Source organism: Torulaspora globosa, chromosome 6, assembly GCF_014133895.1.
Source record: "Torulaspora globosa chromosome 6, complete sequence".
NCBI classification, from domain to species: domain Eukaryota; kingdom Fungi; phylum Ascomycota; class Saccharomycetes; order Saccharomycetales; family Saccharomycetaceae; genus Torulaspora; species Torulaspora globosa.
In genome coordinates, this window is record NC_050732.1 from 278,286 (window position 1) to 302,271 (window position 23,986).

Genomic DNA, 23,986 nt, shown 5'->3' on the forward strand with positions numbered 1-23,986 from the left:
GCATCAAAGCTCACAAGCAATGTGCACCTGGCGTTAGCTTTCCTGTTTAGTTGTACTCGTTCTTCATCAACAATTTTGTCTGTCTAAGTAACAGAGCATCTTAAAGCAGATGATCAAAGACTATTAAGAGGTAGCTTGAAGTTCAAGAATCTCGAATCCTGAGATGGCAACCCTCCCTACAGTCAATCGAGATCTCCACCAGAATGTTCGCGACGGTCTATCTGTTCCAACCGTTCTTCGAAGGCTCTATAAGACACCTAAAAACTTGGATTTCGAGACGGCAACTTGGGAGATGATCAACCTGGTTTTCAAACCTCGAAAGGCGTTTAGGTCATTTTATTATCAACATCAGACCAAACGCCAATGGGCTCGAGATGATCCCTCGTTCTTCATTTTGCAAGTCGGATTGCTAATCCTAAGTTCAATGGTATGGTCGATTGTATACGGTCACTCGTTCTTAGGATTCATCAAGATGATGCTAAACATGGTTTGTGTGGACTTCTTTCTGTTTGGGTTTGTCACGGCCACTTCGTTTTGGCTAATACTGAATAGGCCTCGATTTAAGTTCAGATCGGCAGCAGAATCTCAGGTTGAGTGGGCCTACTGCTTTGACGTCCATTGCAATGCTTTCTTAATTATCTGGGTTTTACTCTACTTCCTACAGTTTCTACTATTACCACTCATAAAGCTTCACAGATGGATAGGACTCTTTGTCGGTAACACGTTGTATTGCCTGGCGTTTGCACAGTACTTCATTTTGACCTTTTACGGCTACAGCCAGCTGCCATTTCTTAAGAAAATCAACTTCATCCTATTTCCAGCATTAGCATTTGCCGTCCTGTACATGGTCAGCTTGCTTGGTATTGACTTGTCAACAAAGCTGAGCTTCCACAAATACTAATACAAATGACAAGACATTAGAACTGAATGACGAGCCGCGTGGGTGGCCTGGAGTAGGCAGATTCGCGTATGCCGGTATAGTTTACATAATTTGTCTAGTCAAATTCAAATTTTTCGGATTGCATCCATAGGTTCCTACTACTATCTCTTCCACGAATGATGCAGCTTTGCAATTCTTGGTCAAGTAATGTCACTGCAAGCTGCTCTCTGAAATTTGCGTCATTGTTCGCTTGGTTCAAAGTCTTTTGCAGAAAGTCGGATAGTTGTACGTCGCTCTGTGGCCTCTTGATATGACCAAAGGCGGGTTGAACAGTTAATTTCTCCTCCAATGATGTCGCTATCCGGGTTTTATGTTGCGGGTGTTCAGCTGATATTCGTTTTAAGATAGATAAGAGCGTCTTCTCACCAGAGTTAATGGCATACAGGCTACGCCGCGTAATATGTTTAAGTTCTCTGTTGACGCATTCAAAAATCAGCTTTGTTCTCAGGTTGGCGGTCCTGAACCAGTACCGCATGCGGGGGACTTCCTTATGCTCTTCTTCGCAGTTGGAAATCCCACAAGGTTCTTGACTGCTTTCATGTCTCAGCCGCAGATTATCTAGTTTCAACTGAAATCTAGAATTTCTTGTTTTGGACCCAGAGATTCGCCTTTTACTTGTCGAAACGCGTGTTGCCAAGTCATCTTCTTGCTCCTGTTGCCCAATGGAAGCTGGGCAGGAAGTCACCTGCGAACAGATGCATGGCGTGCTATGGTTTCGGGATGGTTGAAACGAGGTTTGAAGAGAATAGCTATTGGCACAGGTAGCGTGGCTCACATTGTCCGCCCATGTATTGTCGAAAGTGAAATCCACGTCAAAAATATCATCGTTCACAGCGCTTAAGATCTCATCATATAAAAGTTCATGAATATCAATACCAGTATCTTCATATTCAACCTTGGACAAGCTCCTAGATGGGGTCTCATCTCGAGTTATCTTTTTTCTTCCAGAACTGTGGCAGTTATTTGGAGCTACATCGCCTCTCTCGATCGCGATAGTGCCAGCATAGTCACTTCGGCGTCCCCGAAGTGGCGGCCTAGACAGTTGAGTTATATGCGCTTGAGGTGCATTGAATTCCGTCGCGGCCAGTGAATGGTTCATGTTGTGTTCATAATGCCTGATTGGTGTTATTTTATTCCGTGGTTGTGGCTGGTGATATACAGTAACGTTCAATGCTGGCACCCTATCAGCTTTCGGCGGAGTGACAGGCTTCTGGGCTGGACCCAAAAGTGATGAATAGTCTTCACAGAACGTCTCAATAGATATTACTCCCGCAGAGCATCTGTTCTTTATCGCCATTCGGTAAAGTGAGTTGACTCCGTTATTGCGCCTTTGACTAACCTCGTGAGGAGCAAGGCTATGTGGTAGTGTCGATCTGAGCGACTCATTGTTCTCATACTTTGTGGTAGCAGAAAACTTACTATGCAAAGGTGAATTGATGGACATTCGCTATCGAGTGCAATCGAACTCTGACCTGCTAGATTTTCCCTGCAATTTGCAGACCAAAAACAAGCTGCATCTTTTTAAACTGATCAATGGATGTTTTCTATGCATTCAAATTACATCTCGTCCTTGTCGATTGCATAGATATCAGTCCCTATGGTTAACTCCCTTTGAAGCTAGCCCTCTCGGTTGATAAGGAGTTATGCGGCTTAACTTGCTTATCACAACAGATTACCACAGTGCCCGATTCTACAAGGCCTCGAAAAAACCTGGATATCCAAAGTTCTCGTGCCATCATGGGAGACAATTAGTCGCGATAAGACTTCAAAGACATCACAGTGTACGGAAGACAATGCGATTTGAATCTTACTCAAAAACAATCAATCATAGATATCAATTGGAGGAATTCTATCAACATTGTAAAACCAATTCTTTGATTCGACCTCCTTTGCCAGCCACTCAGTTGGAAATACAACCAGATGTCCATGTACTCTTTCCAGTATTCGCCTTGCTGTGTATTTGTCAAAGATTCTTTGATTGAAGCCGAACAATAGACTTCCAGACAGTCTCATCCTCAAAGCGGTTGCTTTTGAACGCCTGCTTTGTGCAGCATTAGCTCTGGCGTCGGCCATGCTGGTTATGTCATTGTGTATTACGCTTTGCGGTACCTCGCCTATCGTGGTACCTCTCTCAACAGAGCCAGTAGCGTCTTTTCTGACCGGCAGATCACCTTTTCCAAGCGCATCTGCCGTTGAAAAAGTATTGCCAGAACTAGCGGTAGGTCTCGTGAACTTCTCTAATTCTATCAAAGCGTCCTGATTATCGGAAAATTCTTGAGCCATTCTGTTGTATTCCTTGTAGTCTCTCCAAGACTGTACTGCGTTATCTGGCTGGCAGTGAAACACAAGGCGGAACAGCAAACTGTTTCGCAATGCGATAGAAAACCACATATCCTCGTAAAAAGAACCGCAAATCGGGTCATCAAAAGAATAGGGATCAATAAATCTCAAGTTGAGTAGTTTCTGGCTGAAAGTCTCACGCGTTTGAAAGTTTGGTGCCATCTGCACCAATAGTTCATCAATACAGTCATCATCGAGTTCCTGCTCCTCTAAGATCTCGTCATGAGCCTTGTGATTCGCTTTCGATTCATTGCTGTACTTAAAATCGGTACCCGCAGAACCTGTACTGCTGTTGACTTTAGCATTCTCCATATTTTTGTATGCCAGATGTTGTAAGTAAGTAATTCTTTTTAACATGTCCCACTTTTGCTCATACGTGATCAAATCATCCCGCAAGTATTCTTCAATATCATTTCTGTCCGGTAAGAAAGATAAACGTGCCTCTTTCTTATGTTTCGCTGAATCCGAGCCTAGAGCAGCAACTGCCCAATCGCGTAGCTGCTCCGTGACATTTTCCTTGAATTTCTTAGTAACTTTCTTCCATCCATCCACTCCTAAGCCCGCAACGTCGTCCCTGTGTTTCTCATTATTGGTTAACCTAGGATCAGTACTGATGGGTTTATTGTCACGTATACCGATGTTTTCTTCGCCAGCTCGATAATTGAAAGAGTGATAATTCTTAATAGTTGTGCTTGAGGCTTCCCTATCAGGAAGCTTGGATTTTCCATTTAGTTCCTGGCTTACTGAATTTAATGGTCCACCAGCAGTGGTGTCATCATTGCTTGTAAAATTAACAATACCATTATCGCCAGATTGTGGATCGTTTGCATATCTGATCTCCCATGCCTCACTGTGCTCCACGTCGAATACCTCACGATAAGCTAACTCTATCATGGCTGAGTTCAGCTTTTCGTTTTTCTTCGATTGATCGGCGGCGGTATGAAGAGTTTTGTAATTCATTTTTGCCAGTTCCTCGAGATGACCAAACAGTCTCTCGACAATCTCAACAAGATCCACATTGCAACCCAAGTGCTCTCGCATTAACCTCTTTCTCAACTCAAATGCAAATCTTCCAGCGTAGTAATCCTTGTCGTTCATCTTAGACTTGACTAAATCAGTGTCCCTAATTATCATGGCGACTTCACTATCACGGTTGCCCAGTTGTGATCTTTCATTGATATTTGCGCTGCCAATGATACAACTACGATCATCGACTATCAGCACTTTCGCGTGAACGTAAAGTTGCTCAGTCACCAATTTATCGTTCTTTCCAATGGTGGACCATTTTCGCAAAGAGAAAAACTGGATGTACTGTAAAGGATCTATATTAACCTTTTTTAATCGGGAGAAAATCGACGTTTCTCCACGGGAGATAGATTGATATTGGCATTGCATGATGACACGAACACTTGAAGCTTCCGGTTGATCAATCGGTGAATCGAAGCCAGGCATCAACGGGATCATGATAAATGCCTTCCATGTTCGGCCTTCACTGTTGGCTCTTATAATACGATCTACGATGGCGTCACCAATTTTATTCTCAATAATGACACTATCCCAATGCGAGGTCGTGACGAAAAACTGGTTTTCAATATAAATGAAATGCTCACTTGTCTCAATTAGTTTCAAATAAGCATTCTGAATTGATTTTTCAGTCTCTTTCAAACCTAAAGACCATGAACCCGCGCTTCTTAGCACTTGCACTTCGCATGTCGATCTTGGCTTCAACATCCTGAAAAAAGGTGAGTTTTTCAGCTGTGTCCTCGTAAAGTCGCATGGTGGGGTTAACAAGGGCGTTGGTCGGCTGGGCCTCTTCTGTCGAAGTAAGTAGTTCCATCTCTGAACAAAATGTCTTGCCATATCTCTCGCAGCTTCACCAACTGTCATCATATGAACATCATGCCATGGCATCCTCGGAATCTTTTTTCGATCGTACATTGACTCAAAAGGCTTATCCAAATCATGGAAATCGCAAATGCGCGCGTTTGAATAATCCTTACCTGGAAAGTTCTGGTCGTTGAGGTTTTCATGATCATCCCTCAAAACATGTTCAGGGGTATCGTAGCGGCCATAGCATAGATCGATTCCTCCCATAAAAGCTATGGTGTTATCGATGACGGTCATTTTTTCGTGATGTGCCCAAAAATAGGTGTTTTGTAGCCACTGGTTGGGGGATCTTATAAGATGGATATTATGATGCAAACTTAACATTGAATGCTTCGTCCATAAACTATCAGTCCCGACAATGTTACCCACATTTCTGTACACTACAATGAAGATTTTGACTCCCTTTTCAGCTCTCTCTTTCAAAATTCTATCGATTCTGAACTCTTGATTCCCATTTACAGGCCGACGCATATACAGCTCGGGGGAAAGCCACCAATCGTGAATATAAATGACGTCCTGTGCCATATTGAGCGCTTCACTTAAGGCCCAAAAATAATCTCTCCCGTCAACGAGAAATTTACAGAAAGCGTTCTTTCTAACTGGAGCAAAACTGTCAAATCGATGTGGTTTGGTCCAGATAGTTTGGTTGGCAACGTGGGTAATTGACGAAACCCATTGTTTCAATGAGGACTCAGATCTGCATATGATTTGCATTTTCCTTTCACCATTATACAAGGTGATCAGCAGTTTAGTGGTGATCTTGCTGTAACTTTTACCGTTCCAGTCGGGTTCAGTAGTATTCGAACTCTCCTTATCCTTCCTAGAGCCTGAGAACTTAATTCTGAATTTCGAATCCATAAGGAAAACATCAAGAGGTGTCGTCGAATGCAGGTCTGACACGTAAAGGATATACGAGTGCCGCACTAGAAACCACTTTGTGGTATGTCGTTCTATCATATCTCTTAAATCGTTAACTCTGAAATGAGAGACGCGCCATCCTTGAGCCTTTGCCGTTGACCTAATAATCAAATAGCCCTGTTTACTCTGGTGGTTTTCCTCGTAACTCAAGAGATTTCCAATCGGCGATAGTTCGTAGAACTGGAACAGTCGATTGGCCTGCGGTCGCAGACAAAGAGCAATGTTCAACAATCGCAAGTATCTTTCGACTCTTAAATGCATCGGTTGATTCAAATCCTCTGGTTCGTCAATCAAGTCCTGTAAATGCTTCACGCATATGCGGTCCATGGCTAAGTTCAGCGACGAATTAACGGAGCTGGCAGTAGCAGAAGTGCTCACACGTTTAAGCCCACTCTTCCTGTTTTGAAACATGCTCTTTTCATGGTCGTCCTTCCTGGGGAAATGCGGTAGCCGGAACCGATGATACCCATTGCGATCGATGTACAGCTTGTTTATGGTGTTTTGTTGGAAAGACACCAGTTTCAGCTTCCCATGCAGGGTACTGAGGTCTTTGTAGCTCTTGATAACACACCACTTGAGACGATTCTCGCCAATCCCGTACTCGAGATGTACCTTGAAGAACTTCTTCGTGTCGTCTTCGCCCTTGCTAAAGATACCACTGAACACTGAGCTGTAATCGTCCTCCTCATCATGCCCGACCGCGTTGTCAGCACCCTTGTTTGCGCCGTCCGGATCCCCGTTGAAATACAGCGGCTCCACCCGAACGCCCAGCATCGCCAGCAACAACGGCGCTCTTCGCTGCCCGTGTTCGTCGCGCAAAAACTGCGTACTCGGAAACAAAGCCGCAGGACAACCCGCCATCAGCGAATCTATCAGATCCGATGCCAACCGCTGCGTATACTTGTCTCTCTCGTCGCCACCCGCGTGCTGCAACGCCACCGACTCGCGCCGTCGCTGCCGCCCACCGCGCATCCCTTTCAACCGCGACAGCACAGCCACTTTCCGGAACGCCTGTTTGAACTCCTTCCGCCATATATCCAACTGCGGATCCTGCATAAACGACTTCCTCCTCCCACCCTGCTCCTGCTCAGTCTCCCGCTCTCCCACTGCCGAGTTCGGCACCTCATGGAACATCAAATTCTTGTACCCAGCCTCGTCATCGAATTCCGTTTTCTGCTCCTCCACCGCCTCCCGATCTTCTGTGTCGCGTCCAAGCTCATCGGCATCCGAGATCCCCGGCACGACCGCCCCGTTCGCCTGCCCGCCCGCTACCATACCTCTCGAAACCTCCAAATACGCCGCAATCGACCGACTGTCTCTTCTTCAGACCTGGGCGGTTGTGACTGTCAACTGTTTACATGCCGCCACCGAGACCCCTTCCCTTAAGCGCCCGCCCCCATGGTCGGGTAACCGTCCTGCAAGATTCTCACGCCCGCACTTCTCACGACCGTCTCCTGGCTGTTGACAGCAGCCCCATCGGCTCCACCGCCGCATCCTTTGTGCTTGTCGACTCTTATCAGTGCCCCTACCGCGAGATAAGATAACTGATCTGGTGCGGTCTGGCAATGGTTCCGCGTCTCCACGGCAGGCGACCACCATCTACGTGCAGCAACGTGCTGGGTCGGCGCGCTGTTGAGGAAATCCAATCCGTCTACAATAGCAAGATATATGTTGCTGAGCTTGATAAGAGCACGATCTCATTCGCCTGGCTGTCCTTGATGGCATCGATATCTGTTGTGCTAATTATTTCTTGGCTTTCCCTCAGCGCTGAGCGCAGGCACAGAGGGAAAATTGAAAAATTTTCGATCTCAGTGGTCTTCTCGAGGAAAGAACAGGCAGAAACGATATAAGTGAACGGTTTCTGGGGTGTCCGAGAGGTCAATTGGTTGCAGATTGGCTAGTTGAAGCACGAATTTTTTTTTTCCGGCAGCGAGATGAGTGGGACTACGGCAGCTGCCGCTGCGAGTGACAGGGCCGATGGGCGTGCCGGTGGTAGCGGCGTACAGGGTTTTTACTATCCTTTCCAGGGTGCTGGAGGCAAGGGGAGCTTGGCGCTGTCCTCTTCGTGCTCTCCGGGGTGTTCGGCGGGCGAGAGTCCGACCGGACAGGAAGCGTCCGTGTCGTCGTCGTCGTCTTCTTCGCCGGGAGTGGGTAATGGGGCGAAGCAGGCCGGTGATGGCGATGGTAAGAGCAAAGTTGGTCATGGAACTCAGCATAGTCATAATCAGCCACATCACAGCCACAGTCCCGTTTGTAAGAACTGTCTGACGTCGACCACGCCGCTGTGGAGGCGAGACGAGAAGGGAGCGGTGCTCTGCAATGCGTGCGGGTTGTTTCTCAAGCTGCATGGCAGACCAAGACCAATCAGTCTGAAGACGGATGTTATCAAGTCGCGGAATCGCAAAGGTGCGCATCACCAGCATAATCATGCTAGCGAGGGCAGCGGTTCGCTGGCTGAGCCACAGCACAGGCGATCGTCCAGCGATGATAGGAAGAGAAAGCAGCAGCCGGGGACGGGCAGCGAGGCGAAAGGCAAGAAGAGCAAGGTTGCTGAAGATCCGGAGACGCGGGATGTGTGCTCCGCGGCCAATACTCTAGAAACGCTGATGTCTGGCGACGCGTCGAAGCCAAGAATAAAACCCAAACTAAAGCAGGAAGCGTCACACCAGATGCCGTCGCCGTCGCAGTCTGCCACACAACTGCCGCATCTGTCGGCTTTGCTGGAAAACGTAAGAAGTGGCTCGAAACCCGCGCCAGGCATACTGGAAACGCTCAGTGACAGGTCGGCGGTCTCTTCGCCAAGCATCTTCGCTCAGGGTCATCAGGTCGCAAACCAGGTCCCGCTCCATGTGAATCCGCTGAACGAGCCAGTGAAGCCGGGCACGAGCGAAATCGTACCTGTCGTCCATGCTCCTACTACACAACCTGCGGCACCGGTGTCGCAAAGCTGCAGCTCAACTTCGCTAGTACGAGCTGGTTCAATGTCTCAACGATATACATCACCACCACAAAGTCTCGGAACATCAGTGCCCATGGTACAGACAGCTTCTGCTTTGCCTGTGTCCGTGGCAACACCACTGCCATTGAGCTCCGTCAACGAATCAGCTCGATCAGTCCACACTGGACAAAGTCCGCTTTCAATCCTCTACAAGAATGAAGAAGAGGTTATAAGGTTAAAAACGAGAATTAACGAGCTCGAATTGGTTACCGATCTGTACAAGAGACACATCTTTGATCTGGACGAAAAATGTAGAGAATTGGAGCTGGAGATTGAGAGTCTGAAACGCTGACTGGGGGCCAGCATCATCATAGATATCTTTCATAACAACGGTATAGAGAACTTGAGCATACTTCACGACTTCGACGTCTATCGTCGCCGTTAAAAGGAGAGATGACACTGTTCAACATCAAGACTAGCATAATCCGGGAAGATAGATGAGGATATTGAGCAATGTCACGTAACCCATCAGCTGGTCTGGAAAATACTCTATTTCAATTGAAATTTACTTCGAAGCAGTTGCAGAAACAGGCTCAAAAAGCCTCCAAGGAAGAGAAGCAAGAATCTAATAAACTGAAAAAAGCCTTGAACGAAAGCGAAGAGATTGCTAGGATATATGCTTCAAATGCGATAAGGAAGAAGAATGAAAGGCTGCAGTTGCTGAAATTGGCTTCAAGAATCGATTCAGTCGCTTCTCGGGTGCAAACTGCGGTCACAATGAGACAGGTGTCGGGATCCATGGCGTCTGTGTGTCGAGGTATGGATAAGGCTTTGCAAAGCATGAACTTGCAACAAATTACAATGATAATGGATAAATTTGAGCAACAGTTTGAGGACTTAGATGCAAGCGTTAACGTCTATGAGGACATGGGAATAAGCTCAGATGCTGTCATAGTCGACGCGGATAAGGTGGATGAATTGATGAGCAAAGTGGCCGACGAAAATGGGCTGGAATTGAAACAAAGTGCGAGACTCGATGAGCTACCTGACCTTGAGCAACCCGAGATAAACGAAGAAAAAGAAGACAAACTGGCACAAAGATTACGTGCGTTGCGTGGCTGACAACTTGGCGTTTCAACGTGGGTAAATGTGCTTACGTTTTCTGTATATGTATAATTACAAAATGCGAATCGAAAATCATTGCATGGGCAGACCTCTTCCTCTGCCGGCACCGGGAGGCGGTGCCATACCGGCATTTGCCGGTTGGCTTCCCTTGTTTGTAATGGTCTCATCTACTGAAAGGATAAGGTTAGCTGCTTCAGTTGCACTATTCAGGGCGTTTATCTTCACCAATGCCGGCTCCCATACAAATTTAGCAAAGTTATCACCGACGCTTTCAGTCTCGAAATCGACACCGTACCACTTTTCGCCTTTGCTATGCGCCATTCTTAGCTTATTCAGTAGCTCTATGGCGTCAAAGCCTGCGTTTTCACAAAGCTGTCTGGGTATGACCTCAAGTGCTTTGGCGAAAGCGTTGATGACTAGTTGCTGTTTACCAGCGATTGTCTTAGAGTAGTTGCGCAAATATCTTGAGACCTCCATTTCAACGGCACCACCGCCTGCGACAATCAGCTTGTTTTGTAGCGCTCTCTTGACGATCATAATAGCATCGTGCAAAGATCTCTCCACTTCTGCGATAACCTGTTCAGCACCACCTCTCAATAGCAAAGTACAAGTCTTCGCCTTTGGACACCCCTGGAACAGGTTGTAACGTTCGGAACCGATTTGAATTTCTTCGAAGACTTCGCATGTTCCCAAGTGCTCCCCTTTGATGTCAGTTGTGCTTGATTGTATTGCACCACCAACAGCCAATATAGCGCGATCGAGATCGTCGCTAGCCACTCTACCTGCACAGAAGATGTTTCTATCTGCAAAGAATTGAGTAGCCAAGTCACCAATTGGCAGCTTGGATAGCACAATATTTGCACCAGTGCTTTCGATTTGCTTCAACTTCTCCATGATTAATTGCCATTCAGCGTCGACGATGGCTTGATAGTCCTCGACATTCTCCACGCGGACTTCTGCGTTATCCTTCTCAGCCTTCAGCTCCAACTCTACGTTCAAGCTGAGAATCTTGGGATTCTTGAACTTCTTTGGTTGTTGTTCAAATCCGGCGTACGAGAAGGTCTTCTTGAATGCCACACCATTAATGAACAATGATTCTTCCATCGATCCTCCGGGAATCTTCTTCATACCAATGAGCTTGTCATCGAGATCATCTTTGTCCAAAGACAGCACGGCGTCCACGCACATCTTAACAAAGAAATCCGCATTCTTGTAAATCAGCTTGGATGTCATGGCGGTTTTGGCACAACGCTCCAAGAGCTTCCTGCTATCACTGTCGTTGTTAGAAATATCAACACAAATCTCTTGGATCTTCGCAGTGGCTAACTCGACCGCCCTTCTATAACCTTTCATAATAACGTGAGATGAGATTCCTTCCTCTAAAAAGGGCTTTGCTTCTTTCATCAATTCCCCCGCAAGAATAGTGACACTGGTTGTGCCATCTCCTACCTCTGCATCTTGTGCTCTGGAGATATCTACCAAAGTCCTGGCAGCTGGATGAACAACATCTAACAGCTTTAAAATTGTGGCACCGTCATTCGAGATTGTAGTTTTCTTATTTGAGTTAACAATTAGAATATCTGAACCTAGAGGTCCCAAAGTTGGCTTTAGAGCTTCCTGTACTGCCACACAAGCATTGATATTAGATATGATCTGCCCTTTACCTTGAGAGGCATCTGTGCCTTCTTTCAAAACAACAATTGTCGGCGTTTGATTACCAAAATTCATGACCAATTGTGGAAGCTAGCGACCTCTTACGGATCTGAAAGTGATTCTTCTAAGCAGCAATTTCGTAGTCTAAACATACCTTCATCTCAACGATGCCTGGTTGAAATTTTCGACAGGGCCTTCCGCCACTGAAGTCCATATTACTACGTACGAAGACTAACAACTAAGTTAAAGATGCTCAAGATATATAAATGCTGAGTTTTGTATTGCCAAATGAAGTCTAATTACAAGTGGAATATGTACTTAATGACGCTGGGGCTTCAAAGAGCACCACATTGAGAAATCTCTGAAAAAAACCGGTTTTCATAGAGCCCAAGCAGCAACGTCGCCGTTGCTGCGGCCTTCAACCATGTAACCGTCCTTGTATCGCACAAACTGCGCGGTAGATGAATCACTTGAATCTTGGGCACCGCATTGCCAGTGTTTGTCATCATTTCTGTCAACGACCTGAACCGTCGCTTCGCGGTTCGCGACGACTATGCTCTGGGAATCAAAATCTAGCGAGAGAACCGGCGACTCGTAGGCGAAGGCATCGGCAAGTGTACCTGTTCGTAAATCCCAAATCCTGACGCTACGATCTAGGGAACCGGTAATGAGGTTTCTTGAGTCGAATTTGAGGGCTGTAATCGCATCCGTATGTCCCTCAAGAGTGCGAATGACTTTGCCTGACCTTAGATCCCAGAGTCTCACCATGCCGTCTTTTGTACCGGTGGCCAGGGCGGCATCGAAGCATTGGAGGGCACCGATTATGGGGGAGATATCCGTTGGCGTTAGCATTGAGGAGCTCGAGGCTGAGTTATTTTGGCTTAGGCGACCAGCAAAACTTAGGTCGATTGTCTGCAGACATTTTCCGCTGCTCAGATCCCATTGGCGAACGGTTCTATCCTGTGAGCCACTCACCAGGTAGGCAGAGTCGAACGAGAGGGCCGTGATCTCATCGACATGCGAATCAAAAGTGTATACGCAAGCGCTTTCGGTGCTTGGAATGACATCACTCTGTTCTTGATAAAGTTGCGCACCTAAATTTAAATCCCACATCTTTAAGACGGCATCTCGACCACCTGTGATCAACATGCTGTAGCGATTGTCCATTTGCATGCAACTGATGCTAGCCTTGTGTCCAGACATCTGTCCAATCTGCTTCTTTTGAGACAAGTCCCATATCTTGATGGAATGGTCCAGATGTCCGGCAGTGCAGAGCGTGCCAAATGGTACATCAAAATCCAGGCATGTAATTGATTCATTATGTGCACCTTTGAAAGCATTTATCTTGGATCCCCTGGAATAGTACTGCTGAAGAGTTGGAAACGTCTTTCTGCGCTTCTTATTGTTGTCATGATAGAAATTACGCAACTTTTTTACTGGGCTCTCGTCTTTCGTCTTGAGCTTCATGTAGATTGACCGGCTCATCAAGGCGGAAGTATTGCTGCTTTCCTCGACTACGATACTTTTATCACTGATGTCTTCTTCGCTTCTGGCATTTCCCATGTCGGAATCTTTGAAATCAGTCTGTTCTGATACCTCAGGGGAAATTTCACCCTTGTCATCATTTTCTGTCCCATTTTCCATCTCCAGACCATATTCCTCCAGGAACGACAATCTGTCCCTCACCAGATCTAGATTATTCTCAAGGAAGAGCTCATTTTGCTCAATCCTGGCAATCCTTTTGAAAACTGACTCTCGGATTTTTCTCAATCGCTCCAATTTACCGTCGATTTCTCTGATTTCACTTGCTGCGACTTTCTTCTGGATCTCCAAAAGGTCCAAACTATCAGTAACTTGACTGGAAACAGCCTTGAGATATCTTCTGGAGTACGACTCGGTGATTCTTTCTGGCTTTAAACCATCCGGAAGAATGAACTGTTCGCCAATTCCGTTGTTGTCGTTAAACTCTGTATCGTTCAATTCGGGACCTCGTATTGTCTTGATTTCGCTCCCCGATGAGCTGCTCTGATGCTTGAGCGCCTCATTAATGATAGGTAAAGATGCTTCAAAACCTTGGAACAATGAGGGATCCTGAGTTGTACTCTTTTTCTTGCCCTTCGCTTCCCCGTTCTCCTTCAGTAGTAGCCTGCTATGAGGGTCAGCCTTCGTCTCCGCCTCATCGCCAGGGATATCATGCAATAAGTCGTCACTGAGATAGCTCAGCACTTTAAAACTGGTCTTCGAGTCAGTAATTTTATTCCTGAAGAAGCTCTTACCGTCCTGCGATGAATACAGACTCTGGAAGGTTCCGGGACCATTCTTCCCCTTCCAACCCAGAGATATAGCTGCTCCATCGGATCCAATATTTGTCATAGCTTGATGTAAAGCTCTCTTATACGGACTGCTGTATGACAGAATAGTATCTTCCATATTTTGAGATCCGAAGAGTGCAGCTGCTGTTGTCGACAGTGCTCTCCCGAGCTGCGACAATTGCTCATTACTGGACATCTTAATTGTATCACAGATGCCCAATTATTGCGTCTCAGCACCACGTCTCTCGTCTTATTCTCTACCTGGTCTCTGGTTCAAGTCTTTCTAATTCGGTATTTAGGGCGTTCATCCTATCAAAAGGTGATGAATAAAAATTCATACCAAAAGATGCAAGTAGGTTTGATTGCTATTTCAATGCTAACTATCTAGATTGGCTGCTTCGGCCGGTCATCTTCATCAAGATTGTTCTGGGGCCTCTTTAAGTTGCAGCTCCAGGGCTTCAATGTCTTTCTTCTCTTTTTCGATCAATCGAGTCACCACATGGGAAGAGGATGGAATATTCTTGGCAAGCGCTTGTAGCTGATCTTCTTGCGTTCGTATCTCATCTTTCAGTGTTTCAATCTCTGTGCTGATGTCTTTATAGTCATTCAAGCAACGAGAGTACGCCTGCTTGTACTCAGCCAATGGCCACTGGTTTGAAATCTCGAAAAGCACTTGTAGCATTGCCTCTGTAGGGAAATCCTCTACAAACATTGTCTTTCTTCGGCTACTTTCTTCCCTGGCATCCACCGTAACGCTTCCATTTTGCAAAGCACGAATGAGGCTGATCACATTGGGGTCATCGAACTTCGAGAAGAGCAGACCGTAGATATTTGGGTTGTATTTGTCGGCATCTGCCGCAGAATCAACTTCAAAGCTGAAGCCTTTCACAGTTTTCCGCTTTTTTGCCAGGACTTCGTCATGTTGTTTCAGATAGAACTCCTTCGGTACATAGATGATTGGTTTCTGGTCAGGTAGCCCCAGGCGTCGAGCTCTTTTAAGATGAGTGTCTCGTTCGATCAGGAAATCCAAAATACCGCTCCTTCCATCCTTCCTGGTGTGAACTCGTTTTTGGGTATCCATTTTGAAAAGAGAGAGCTCCTCTTTTGGATTGCAATCCCGTATTAGCTTGGTTATAATAGAACTGTAGCCTTCGCTCTCGTCATGATGCACTACAGCATTGTGAAATATCCCTGGTGGCTTGAAATATAAGGTAGATAACGAGTCTATCGATCGGGTGATTTCTTCAATGCAAAGATCAAACGATAGGGACATGGCTTGGCTTCTACCGATGCCACTTAGTATGGTGAACTTATCTCTGTTTATTCTTTGTTGACAGTGGTTCGGTGTGCAGCGTTTTCTTCAGCTCGGGCTTGGAGGAAGCGATAATACTAACTTGAGATGTTAATCTATTCACGCCAGTCTACATATACTTCGTCGGTTCTAAACTTTTGGGTGACAATGGTCTGTTTCAAATCTGTCAGGACATCGCCCATCCTAAATTGTAGCAGGCCAGCTTGCGCGATCATCACACCATTATCGATACAAAATCGCTCGTCAGTTGCGTGAACCTGACCGTTTGCCCGGTCTTCGCACATCTGTCGCATCATTTCCTGCAGTCTGACGTTGCAACCGACCCCACCGACCACTAGGACTTGGTTGGAGTTCACATGTGCCATTGCCCTTTCGGTTATCTCTACCAACATGGCGAATAGACTCTCCTGTAGTGAATAGCAGAGGTCTTCGACCGTAACTTTTTGCTCGCCTGTCTTTGAATCGAACAATATCTTGTTCTTTTTATTTCCCTTGAACAGATCTTTGGCCAGAGAATCGATGTACACCAGTATTCCGCTCATCGACAGGTCCATTCCCTTGACTGTGTAGGGCAATTCCACGAGCTGATCTTTGCGTTTGCAATTCTTGGCCAGCTGCTCAATGTTGTATCCCGGGGATGGATCGTTTGGGATCTTCATGGTCCTCGCGAATCGATCGAGACAGTTTCCTATGGCAATGTCCAGCGTCTCCCCAAATATTCTGTATCGTTGTTCTGAGTATGCAATCACCTGCGTGTTCCCACCGCTCACATACAGAACTACAGGGTTGACGGCCTTGGTTATTTCCCTACCCATCTCGATGTGTCCAACGCAGTGGTTCACACCAACTAGCGGCACGTCCCATAGAAGTGAGCAAGTCCTGGCTGCAATGACAACCGAATGAAGGGGCGCTCCCATTCCTGGACCTTTTGTGAAACATATAACATCGAGATCTAGCGTTGGGTTCGTGATCCCAGCTTCCTGCAAAGCTCTTTTGATTAGCCTCACACACCAGTTCTTGTGATGCCTGGCAGTATCTCGAGGCAGAAAGCCCTCACCTGGTGGAGTAATGTACGTGTCTCTGATATTGGCCAGGATCTCTGCCTTACAATCATAGGAGAAATCACCTTGTTCATGCTGTGGTAGGACCGGATGCTTCAGAATCCCGACGCCCAGCTTGTTTGCTGAGCCCTCTAGACCTAGTGCTATATAGCAGTTTCTGCCATTTCTGGGCTGCACAGTGTTAAGATTGACCATGATACCTTAAACTGGAGACTCCTCCTGTAATCATCTGAGCATTCAAATTACTTACTATCTCACAATACCTTGAACCTATTCATCAACAGTACTACATCGATTGCATTTGAGTTGGAAAAAAAACTCCGCGACGGGGAATTGAACCCCGATCTGGCACGCGACAAGCGCCCATTCTAACCATTAAACTATCGCGGATGTTATTTGTTGAGGTTGTGAAAATAAATTACGGTATTATTCGTGGGTTGATATCGTTGATCCTGTAATTAGAGTTTGTGATAGTTCGTTCAATATTTATTACTAATAAACTATACTTGTATCCTATCGAATCCCCTTGTCCTTTCCTGGACCTGGGTGGCTCTCTAATAGCTCTCAACTGCGTCGCTTTTATATGTTTCATTGTAACTCACAGCAACAGGGTCATTAAGAAGAGCCTGGAGCGGCAGCAGGTAGTGACGCTGGCCTCAGTGCAGAACTCAGTGCAGAAGCGGAGTAGTAATACATGACTTTTACACCTATTAGCGACTTCTGGTACTCATCACTGTATTTACTTTAACTATGGACTCTTTATGCCGCTCTGTTTTGGTTTTCCTGCCTTGATAACTCTTGTTAAATCTACTTCAAAGTATCGAATCTGATCTATTAAGTTATTCTGCTAATACTGCCATGTATTACAACATGATTCCTTGAAGACAGGCTTTTTATATAAGACAAGATGTCATCACATATTGTGCACAGGCTGACCAATAAACAGCAATCTAAGCCTTACGTCGCTTGCCAATATACGTGGCAGTATATGGCATTAAACAACTGTTAGCGAATCAACGGGACGGCAAGTGAGACATATAAAAATGACCCAGTCGGGAGCTAGTAAGAGTTACTAAATTCCAGAGAAGGACCCTGAATGCATAGCATACAGTATCACTTATCGAGTGTTGAATCCTACGCATGAAGAGACAATTTTGGAGTACTCATTATAAGTGGATTTTCCACTTATAATCGCTTCTGCGTGCTTCAAACCGACTATGCTTCTTGTCTTGTTGCATTACATCAGCAGTTAGTCAAGGCTCCTTGGATTCTTGCGTTTCGTAAGCGAGCTTGTGGGTCAGATGAAGAACTAAACCTTAAATTAAAATGCGGAGCCTGTTCAACATTTGATTTAAGTTTATGTAATGACACCCAGTGTAGTTTATCGTAGCTGTAACAGGGGTAGATTCGCAGCTGGCTGTTGGACAAATCAACCGCTTCAACAAGAATGTGAAATGCTGATAAATGCCCCATCGCTATCTACAAAGATGCCGAAATCATAGGTATGTTGACTATCGTTTGATCTGCTGATTTGCAAACACTCATTTGGTAGCCTCAGAGTATTGATCGGGAGACAGATTAAACGACTATGACTTCTGGTCAGTTGATCAGCTGCAAGTTGGCCCAAACCTGAAAGTAACTGCTTTTTGTCAATTGGCGTTCTGAAATTGTGTTGTTGTTCGCCCAAAGCACTGGTCAACCCTTGACTTCGACTTAATCAATGGTCTATAAGTAAGCAACCTTCGCTCTGAATCGGTATACTCTGAATATGTCCCTATACTTGCGAGCTATAGGGTCAGCGGTGTTTTCACGCTTAATCTGGTAATATCACCCTGTTAGAAGAAAAATCAACAAATCTTGTTCCTCGTGGCCCAATGGTCACGGCGTCTGGCTACGAACCAGAAGATTCCAGGTTCGAGTCCTGGCGGGGAAGATTAATTTTTTTTGGCCATTGCCTAAAATGCAAGGGCTTGGGAGCTGTCTTTGCTCACTAACGTAATAGAGAGCGCCAGCTTTCTCTCATGGCAATGCCTTCTTTTCCTTATATTAGTTTACTAAAATGGAGGATACTTCTCTATCAATTTTCAACACTAAAGTCTGCTATTAACAAGATACATGGCTATCTCATTTCCTAGAAATTGAGCTAGCTCCCCACGTGAATCATCCAGGTTACTGATATGACTGCACATTTGAAGCATGTCATAGTTGACTGTCTTGTTCACTCTTGAATCCCGTTCGTAAGAGGGGTGATTCAGAACAAAATCGCGAAGAAATTTGGCCGTGCTTGGCAGCTTACCACTAGCTCTATCAGAAATTAGCTTCAAGTAATAGTAGAGCCGCAAATGATCAGCCGACATCTTCAATTCCTCCCAACTTTTATGGATAAACCCCCTGTGGATCAATATAGGATTGATAAATCTTGGGAAGATTCCATTGGACTCGCTATGAAATATATCATCGATGGTTAGCTCTGAAGTTTTGCTACCGTCAGATTCAAATGAGTCCTTCCAAAAGAACTTGGTATTAATTAAAGAATCTCTTTTGTGGGCTCTGTCCATATTCACCCATATTTGGGACATCGGCATGTAAGCGTTGATCTCTTCTGTAAAGGTTAAAAAGAAATCAGCTAGGAGGAAAGTGAACAGCGAGTAAGCGGCATTTTCAAAGTCAGTCAATTGGATCTCCAACGGTCTGAACTCGACTCTCCACCCAAGTTTATCTTTGTTTTCAGGGACGGATTCTTGAGTTGGTGGTTTCAAACGCAAAGTTTGCCAATTAGTGCTTTGAATGTTTTCAAAATGGTTTGTCGAGTTTTGGTTGTCCTGCTGAATGCTTTCCTGGAAGATGACCAACGGGTCTCTAATGTACAAGTGCGCGAAATGTCTCGCCAAGTCGTAGTCCAGCGGAGCAATATGGTTTTCCTGCAATCTGCTTAAAACCTTTTCATTCACAGGTACATCGGTATCGTTATAACTACGCTTGAAAAACTTATTACCGCCCAAAAACAGATCAACTGTGCTATATCTTGACTTAGGAATACGCTGCACCTTATCATGTAACTCTGGTGCTATGGCTCCAAACCCGCCTTTATTGCATTTTGGCAGCAAGGGCTCGACGCCGCGCTCCCTAGGAGTACGGTCGTCTACAGCGTCCGAGATAACGCTCCAACGCACATCCTGATCAGCCAACCATCCTTTGAAGATGGGAGATGCTGCCGAGGCTGCCATCAGCACGGGGGCGAAATTTGCCAACGAATCGTACAGGTAACGCGCTTTATCAAGATTAGGCGCCTGGAAGGTTGTCTGCAAACAACTACAGCCCATTCCGAAACCCATCGAGTCCATGTAGATATAGCCCGGTCTCGCAGCCAGCTCGGACTCTGCGTCCTCTCGCGGGAACCAATCCCGCCTATAAACAGTATCGTCCGCGTCCGGAGTCTTCTCGTCCTTGTACATCGGAACGTGGATACACACTTTTTCGCCGCGCCGTGTTCTGATGTTCTTGGTCAGAGTAGGGAATCTTATATGCCTGTTGATCACTTCGTCAGGCAGAAACAGCGAGCAGGACGCCATATTCTTGTGGTCCCACGGACTCGCAACGTTAATCGAGTCCGGACACCCCATCCGAGGAAACGTCGCCAGGGTCAGAATACCAAACCGTCCAGACTCGCCCTTTGCAAGTCGGTCGTACGCCATGCCGGCGACAACGCGCCTCTGCCGCATATTAAACTCCACATACTTGCCGGGATAGCCCTTGAACGGAGCGTTCGGCGTCGCTTCAAGCATAAATCTGCCGTACTCCGGGTGAAAATGCACATTGTGAGCTACACAGAGCGCATAATCGTCCGTGTTAAGCGCTGTGAGCACTTCATCATGCCTAACGTCCAGCGTGGCGTTCTTGCCAAAGTCGTCAAACTCGATCATCATGTACTCAACCTCATCCCCCCAGTACAACGGATCTCCATCTCTTCTGGACGCCGCCTTAAACACATACAGCAACTGCTCAATCCCATCATCTCTAACGTCCTCGTTGTGTTTTCTCGACTCCAAATACTCCAAAGGCGTCCCCAGCGACAGCAGACCCATTTTGAAATTTCACAATCCGGAAGATCTCGGTCCCAAACCAACTTCAATCGCCGCAAACAATTCAATTGATCCAATTACGTCTCAGCTCGATCTCAACACACCTCGCCTTACATCCTGCCGTTATATAAGCCTTCACCATCGTTACTTTCATAGGCGAAACCCTCTGCAACACCTTGCCGTGCGATGGCTCCAGCAATTGTGGCGTGTCATGTGATGTTCATTACTAAGCAGTGAATCTAAAAGTTGCAAACTAGCAAGCCTGGCAACCTCTCGAGAGCCCTGCTGGGGTCCTCGGGACGTATTTATAACACTGTTTAACAGACTGAACCGTTACGAGTCTGTTTCCCGCTGGCGCTGTCTTGTCTTGTCGCTGTTCATGGGCGCCATCGACAAGACGGTTCTCTTCCGGCCGGTCGGGGCCCGTGCTTTTTGCAGCCGCAATTAGGTCGCCTGCAGTCTTGGCTTTCGTAATATTGTCCCTGTAGTGCGGGAAGAATTGAAGCACCGCTCTACGCGCTGTTGTAGATCGAAGAGCGTAAGACCGGAGGCTTTGCCAGCAGACAGCTGGTACGGCCCCGGATCAGTCTTGCGAGACGGCTTGAGCCGCTTTTTGAGCAACGCGAGTGTTGGCTCGAGATAGAAAGAACGGCTAGAGGCACCGTTAGGGCTCGCTTGCTGCGAGCAGCATATACTGGTGACCGTGAGGGCCGTGTGGATGGAATATACGGTGCATGTTGAATGCTTATCGTTCTCGATATAGCTCTGGGTTTTTTTGTATAGATTCGCATGAAATTCTTGGGCTTGATTTTTAAAGAAACTTCCTAAAGTAGAACTAACCAAAGATTCTTGATTAGACGGTAGCTGGGCAGACGTTGACGGGAAGGGTTCTTCAGTGGTGTAGAGATGAACTTCCTGTGGAAGAGCAAGTCCGACAGCTCGAAATCGCCGGTTGCAAAGAATAGCAAGCAGAATGGCGCTTCCGGGTTCTTTCCAGAGAACGAGATAGTGAGCTTCGAGCAGCCTAAGAAGTCATCTGGGACTCCGTACAGTCTGAAAGAGTTCCCTCGCATTGTTGAGCATCAGTTTGGGGAGAGTCTGGGCAATAGAACGAGACTTTTGCGGGAATTGGCGAATACAGAGACACTGGAGCTCGGTCCGCCAGATATGGTCCATGTAACTTTGTTTGACAACTTTTACAAGGAGGAGATTGGCGAGTATTTTTACATTACTGGGGTAGACATGTCTAGCGAGTCGATGCCGCTTGCCTTCTTGAAGATGCTCAAATTTGACCGGAGCGAAAGGCAGCAGACGAATGAGAGCCAGGTCTCCACGTACTGCTGCGTCAACATCTTCAGACAGCTCGACATAAGGATAAGGTACGAATCGGAGAAGAGTTATCAAGTCAGCGCCGTGGATTGCCGCACGGGCACCGGCATTGTGCAGGTGAACGACGAGATCTGGGAGGAGACGTTTGTTAGTTGCTGTCTGCGAAGCGTTATCACGAATGTGGATCCAGTGAGGAAGCTGCCTGGTCTTGTAGAGTACCCTTTGGCTGTCTCACACGGCGGAGCGAGCAGTTGCCTAAGGCTTATAAGGACGCTGTGCAAATTCTTGCCGCGGTTCTTGGAATGCGGGTGGGATTCCTCGAGAAGCGTGCATCCTACTGTTTTACACAACTATTTGACGGAGACCCTATTGACGTTCTTGTCTGTAGCGCCAGGCCTGGCGGACCAGACGATCGAAATACTCGAAGCGCTGGAAGAGACAGATCCGGAAAATAAACTTTACTACTCGACTGTCATAATCGCTGTTATGGAGCAAGATGGAGAGCGGGATCTGGACATGATTTCGAGGATGAACGGGCTTATCGAGCCTCTGCTATCGCAACTTGATGCAGCAGCGCCGCGCGATAGCGATGCGCTCCTAGTCGTCAATTGCCTGTCAGAAATACTGAATTTACAGGCAAAATTCTTGATTAAGAGAGGAGATCTTGGGTTGGCTACGTCAGTCGCCAAAACTTCCTGCGAACTATCGTCAGACTCATTCGAATCATGGTTTTATCTCTCGAGATGCTATATTCTACAAGGTGACTATGAACGAGCCCTTATCACCATCAATTGCATGCCACATTTGCCTGAGTTCAATAAGATGAAGAGAGCTCTATGCTATGACCCCAGCTTAGTTGGATACTACAAGCGGCCGTTGGGCAACAGTGTCCCTCGCTGTGATTTGAACTCGGTTGAAATGAACAATTTAAGCGCTACTCTGAAGATATCGAAGGATGAAAAACTGCGTGAGATCATATTTGGCAGAATAGCTATGCCCAATGAGTCTGAGAGGGGCAGGATTTCCGAAATCTGGGATCAGGCTTGTCTGAACTTTGGTCCCGTTTATGGCCCGCATTCTCATAATCTGATAAACTTTGCTTCTCCGACAGAGGTTAAATCTGTGGCTGACCTCAGGCTGCTAGCGCGAAGCACTATGGCGAAGCAGCTCAGCTGGTTTCGCGACCGAGTCTATGAGCTGCTGATGGAGATTACAACCAAGACGGGCTGGAACGGATTGTTGCAGCTAAGGTCGAAGCTATTTGTGATGGAGAAAGAGTATGATGGCGATGGCTTGGCCAAGATAGGCGCTGGAGATAAAATGTCAACTGGGCTGAAAAAGAAGAGGCTATGCGAGAGATGGTTGGATCAACTGTTCCTTGATCTGTATGAGGATCTACGAATCAGCACGTCCTCGGAAGGTCGCGGCGACGTTATGTACAACGGTTTGGAATGGGAACTCCTGGGAATAATCCTGCTGAGAACGTGGCAGTGGCAAGACGCCGTAACGTGTTTAACAACGAGTATCATGGCACGCTTTGACATAGTGAGTTGTAGAAAGCTACTCGAACTATACATGAGACGCACCGATACCGTGACGATTTCCTTCGATCCTGATACTATCCTCGAGCTCCTCACTCAGAAGATCTCGTACGAGTCACGATTTTACGACAATTTCCAGATACTGAACCTACAAGTACTCTACAGGCTAAGTGAAGACCTTGGAATCGAGATAGTACGAAACAGAGTGAAGATCCTACCGTTTGCCGAGAGAGGTATCATAGCCCTGGTTGAATCCATGCTAGACTGGATAAAGGAGATGGGCTGTGACTCAAGATAGTACAACCGACATGCCACACAGCGAATTTTTCAGCTCTATCAGGCGTGCCGTTTCTACCAAATGCAAGAGTCTTACCAAGAAATACGACTAGAATCAAGTCCAGAGAAGTGAATACATTTATTTTCAATTCCCAACAGGCCACCCAGCTAGACGATACCGGCCTCTTGGCAACAGCCTATACGGTTCACCTCTTGTTCGATATCAGTAGGACTATCTTATTACCCTGCATGTTGGAAAATTTTCTACGTTG

At 46.4% G+C, this 23,986-nt stretch overlaps 11 protein-coding genes and 2 non-coding genes across 13 annotated transcripts; 5 read left to right on the forward strand and 8 right to left on the reverse strand.

Annotated features, from left to right (window-relative positions):
• Positions 1 to 163: 163 nt before the first annotated feature.
• Positions 164 to 901, forward strand: GMH1 (Gmh1p; the record flags this gene model as incomplete). The annotated part of the gene is made up of 1 exon (XM_037284593.1): positions 164 to 901. One exon carries the CDS (start codon positions 164 to 166, stop codon positions 899 to 901), a length of 738 nt encoding a protein of 245 aa, XP_037140489.1.
• Positions 902 to 995: 94 nt separating this feature from the next.
• HG536_0F01410 (uncharacterized protein) lies at positions 996 to 2,384 on the reverse strand (the record flags this gene model as incomplete). Its single annotated transcript, XM_037284594.1, has 1 exon — positions 996 to 2,384. One exon carries the CDS (start codon positions 2,382 to 2,384, stop codon positions 996 to 998), a length of 1,389 nt encoding a protein of 462 aa, XP_037140490.1.
• Positions 2,385 to 2,761: 377 nt separating this feature from the next.
• SPO14 (phospholipase D) lies at positions 2,762 to 7,360 on the reverse strand (the record flags this gene model as incomplete). Its single annotated transcript, XM_037284595.1, has 1 exon — positions 2,762 to 7,360. One exon carries the CDS (start codon positions 7,358 to 7,360, stop codon positions 2,762 to 2,764), a length of 4,599 nt encoding a protein of 1,532 aa, XP_037140491.1.
• A 659-nt stretch (positions 7,361 to 8,019) lies between these two features.
• GZF3 (Gzf3p) lies at positions 8,020 to 9,375 on the forward strand (the record flags this gene model as incomplete). Its single annotated transcript, XM_037284596.1, has 1 exon — positions 8,020 to 9,375. The coding sequence occupies one exon, from the start codon at positions 8,020 to 8,022 to the stop codon at positions 9,373 to 9,375; it is 1,356 nt and encodes a 451-aa protein (XP_037140492.1).
• A 161-nt stretch (positions 9,376 to 9,536) lies between these two features.
• Positions 9,537 to 10,145, forward strand: DID2 (Did2p; the record flags this gene model as incomplete). The annotated part of the gene is made up of 1 exon (XM_037284597.1): positions 9,537 to 10,145. The coding sequence occupies one exon, from the start codon at positions 9,537 to 9,539 to the stop codon at positions 10,143 to 10,145; it is 609 nt and encodes a 202-aa protein (XP_037140493.1).
• A 75-nt stretch (positions 10,146 to 10,220) lies between these two features.
• CCT7 (chaperonin-containing T-complex subunit CCT7) lies at positions 10,221 to 11,876 on the reverse strand (the record flags this gene model as incomplete). Its single annotated transcript, XM_037284598.1, has 1 exon — positions 10,221 to 11,876. One exon carries the CDS (start codon positions 11,874 to 11,876, stop codon positions 10,221 to 10,223), a length of 1,656 nt encoding a protein of 551 aa, XP_037140494.1.
• A 303-nt stretch (positions 11,877 to 12,179) lies between these two features.
• Positions 12,180 to 14,309, reverse strand: HG536_0F01460 (uncharacterized protein; the record flags this gene model as incomplete). Its single annotated transcript, XM_037284599.1, has 1 exon — positions 12,180 to 14,309. One exon carries the CDS (start codon positions 14,307 to 14,309, stop codon positions 12,180 to 12,182), a length of 2,130 nt encoding a protein of 709 aa, XP_037140495.1.
• Positions 14,310 to 14,528: 219 nt separating this feature from the next.
• On the reverse strand, positions 14,529 to 15,386 carry SPC34 (Spc34p; the record flags this gene model as incomplete). Its single annotated transcript, XM_037284600.1, has 1 exon — positions 14,529 to 15,386. The coding sequence occupies one exon, from the start codon at positions 15,384 to 15,386 to the stop codon at positions 14,529 to 14,531; it is 858 nt and encodes a 285-aa protein (XP_037140496.1).
• A 134-nt stretch (positions 15,387 to 15,520) lies between these two features.
• Positions 15,521 to 16,681, reverse strand: KAE1 (tRNA N6-adenosine threonylcarbamoyltransferase; the record flags this gene model as incomplete). Its single annotated transcript, XM_037284601.1, has 1 exon — positions 15,521 to 16,681. One exon carries the CDS (start codon positions 16,679 to 16,681, stop codon positions 15,521 to 15,523), a length of 1,161 nt encoding a protein of 386 aa, XP_037140497.1.
• A 123-nt stretch (positions 16,682 to 16,804) lies between these two features.
• HG536_0Ftrna8D lies at positions 16,805 to 16,876 on the reverse strand. The gene has a single exon. It is a non-coding gene; the product is annotated as a tRNA-Asp (tRNA).
• Positions 16,877 to 18,346: 1,470 nt separating this feature from the next.
• HG536_0Ftrna8R lies at positions 18,347 to 18,419 on the forward strand. Its single transcript has one exon. It is a non-coding gene; the product is annotated as a tRNA-Arg (tRNA).
• A 157-nt stretch (positions 18,420 to 18,576) lies between these two features.
• GSH1 (glutamate--cysteine ligase) lies at positions 18,577 to 20,571 on the reverse strand (the record flags this gene model as incomplete). Its single annotated transcript, XM_037284602.1, has 1 exon — positions 18,577 to 20,571. One exon carries the CDS (start codon positions 20,569 to 20,571, stop codon positions 18,577 to 18,579), a length of 1,995 nt encoding a protein of 664 aa, XP_037140498.1.
• Positions 20,572 to 21,474: 903 nt separating this feature from the next.
• Positions 21,475 to 23,736, forward strand: HG536_0F01500 (uncharacterized protein; the record flags this gene model as incomplete). Its single annotated transcript, XM_037284603.1, has 1 exon — positions 21,475 to 23,736. The coding sequence occupies one exon, from the start codon at positions 21,475 to 21,477 to the stop codon at positions 23,734 to 23,736; it is 2,262 nt and encodes a 753-aa protein (XP_037140499.1).
• Positions 23,737 to 23,986: the final 250 nt, after the last annotated feature.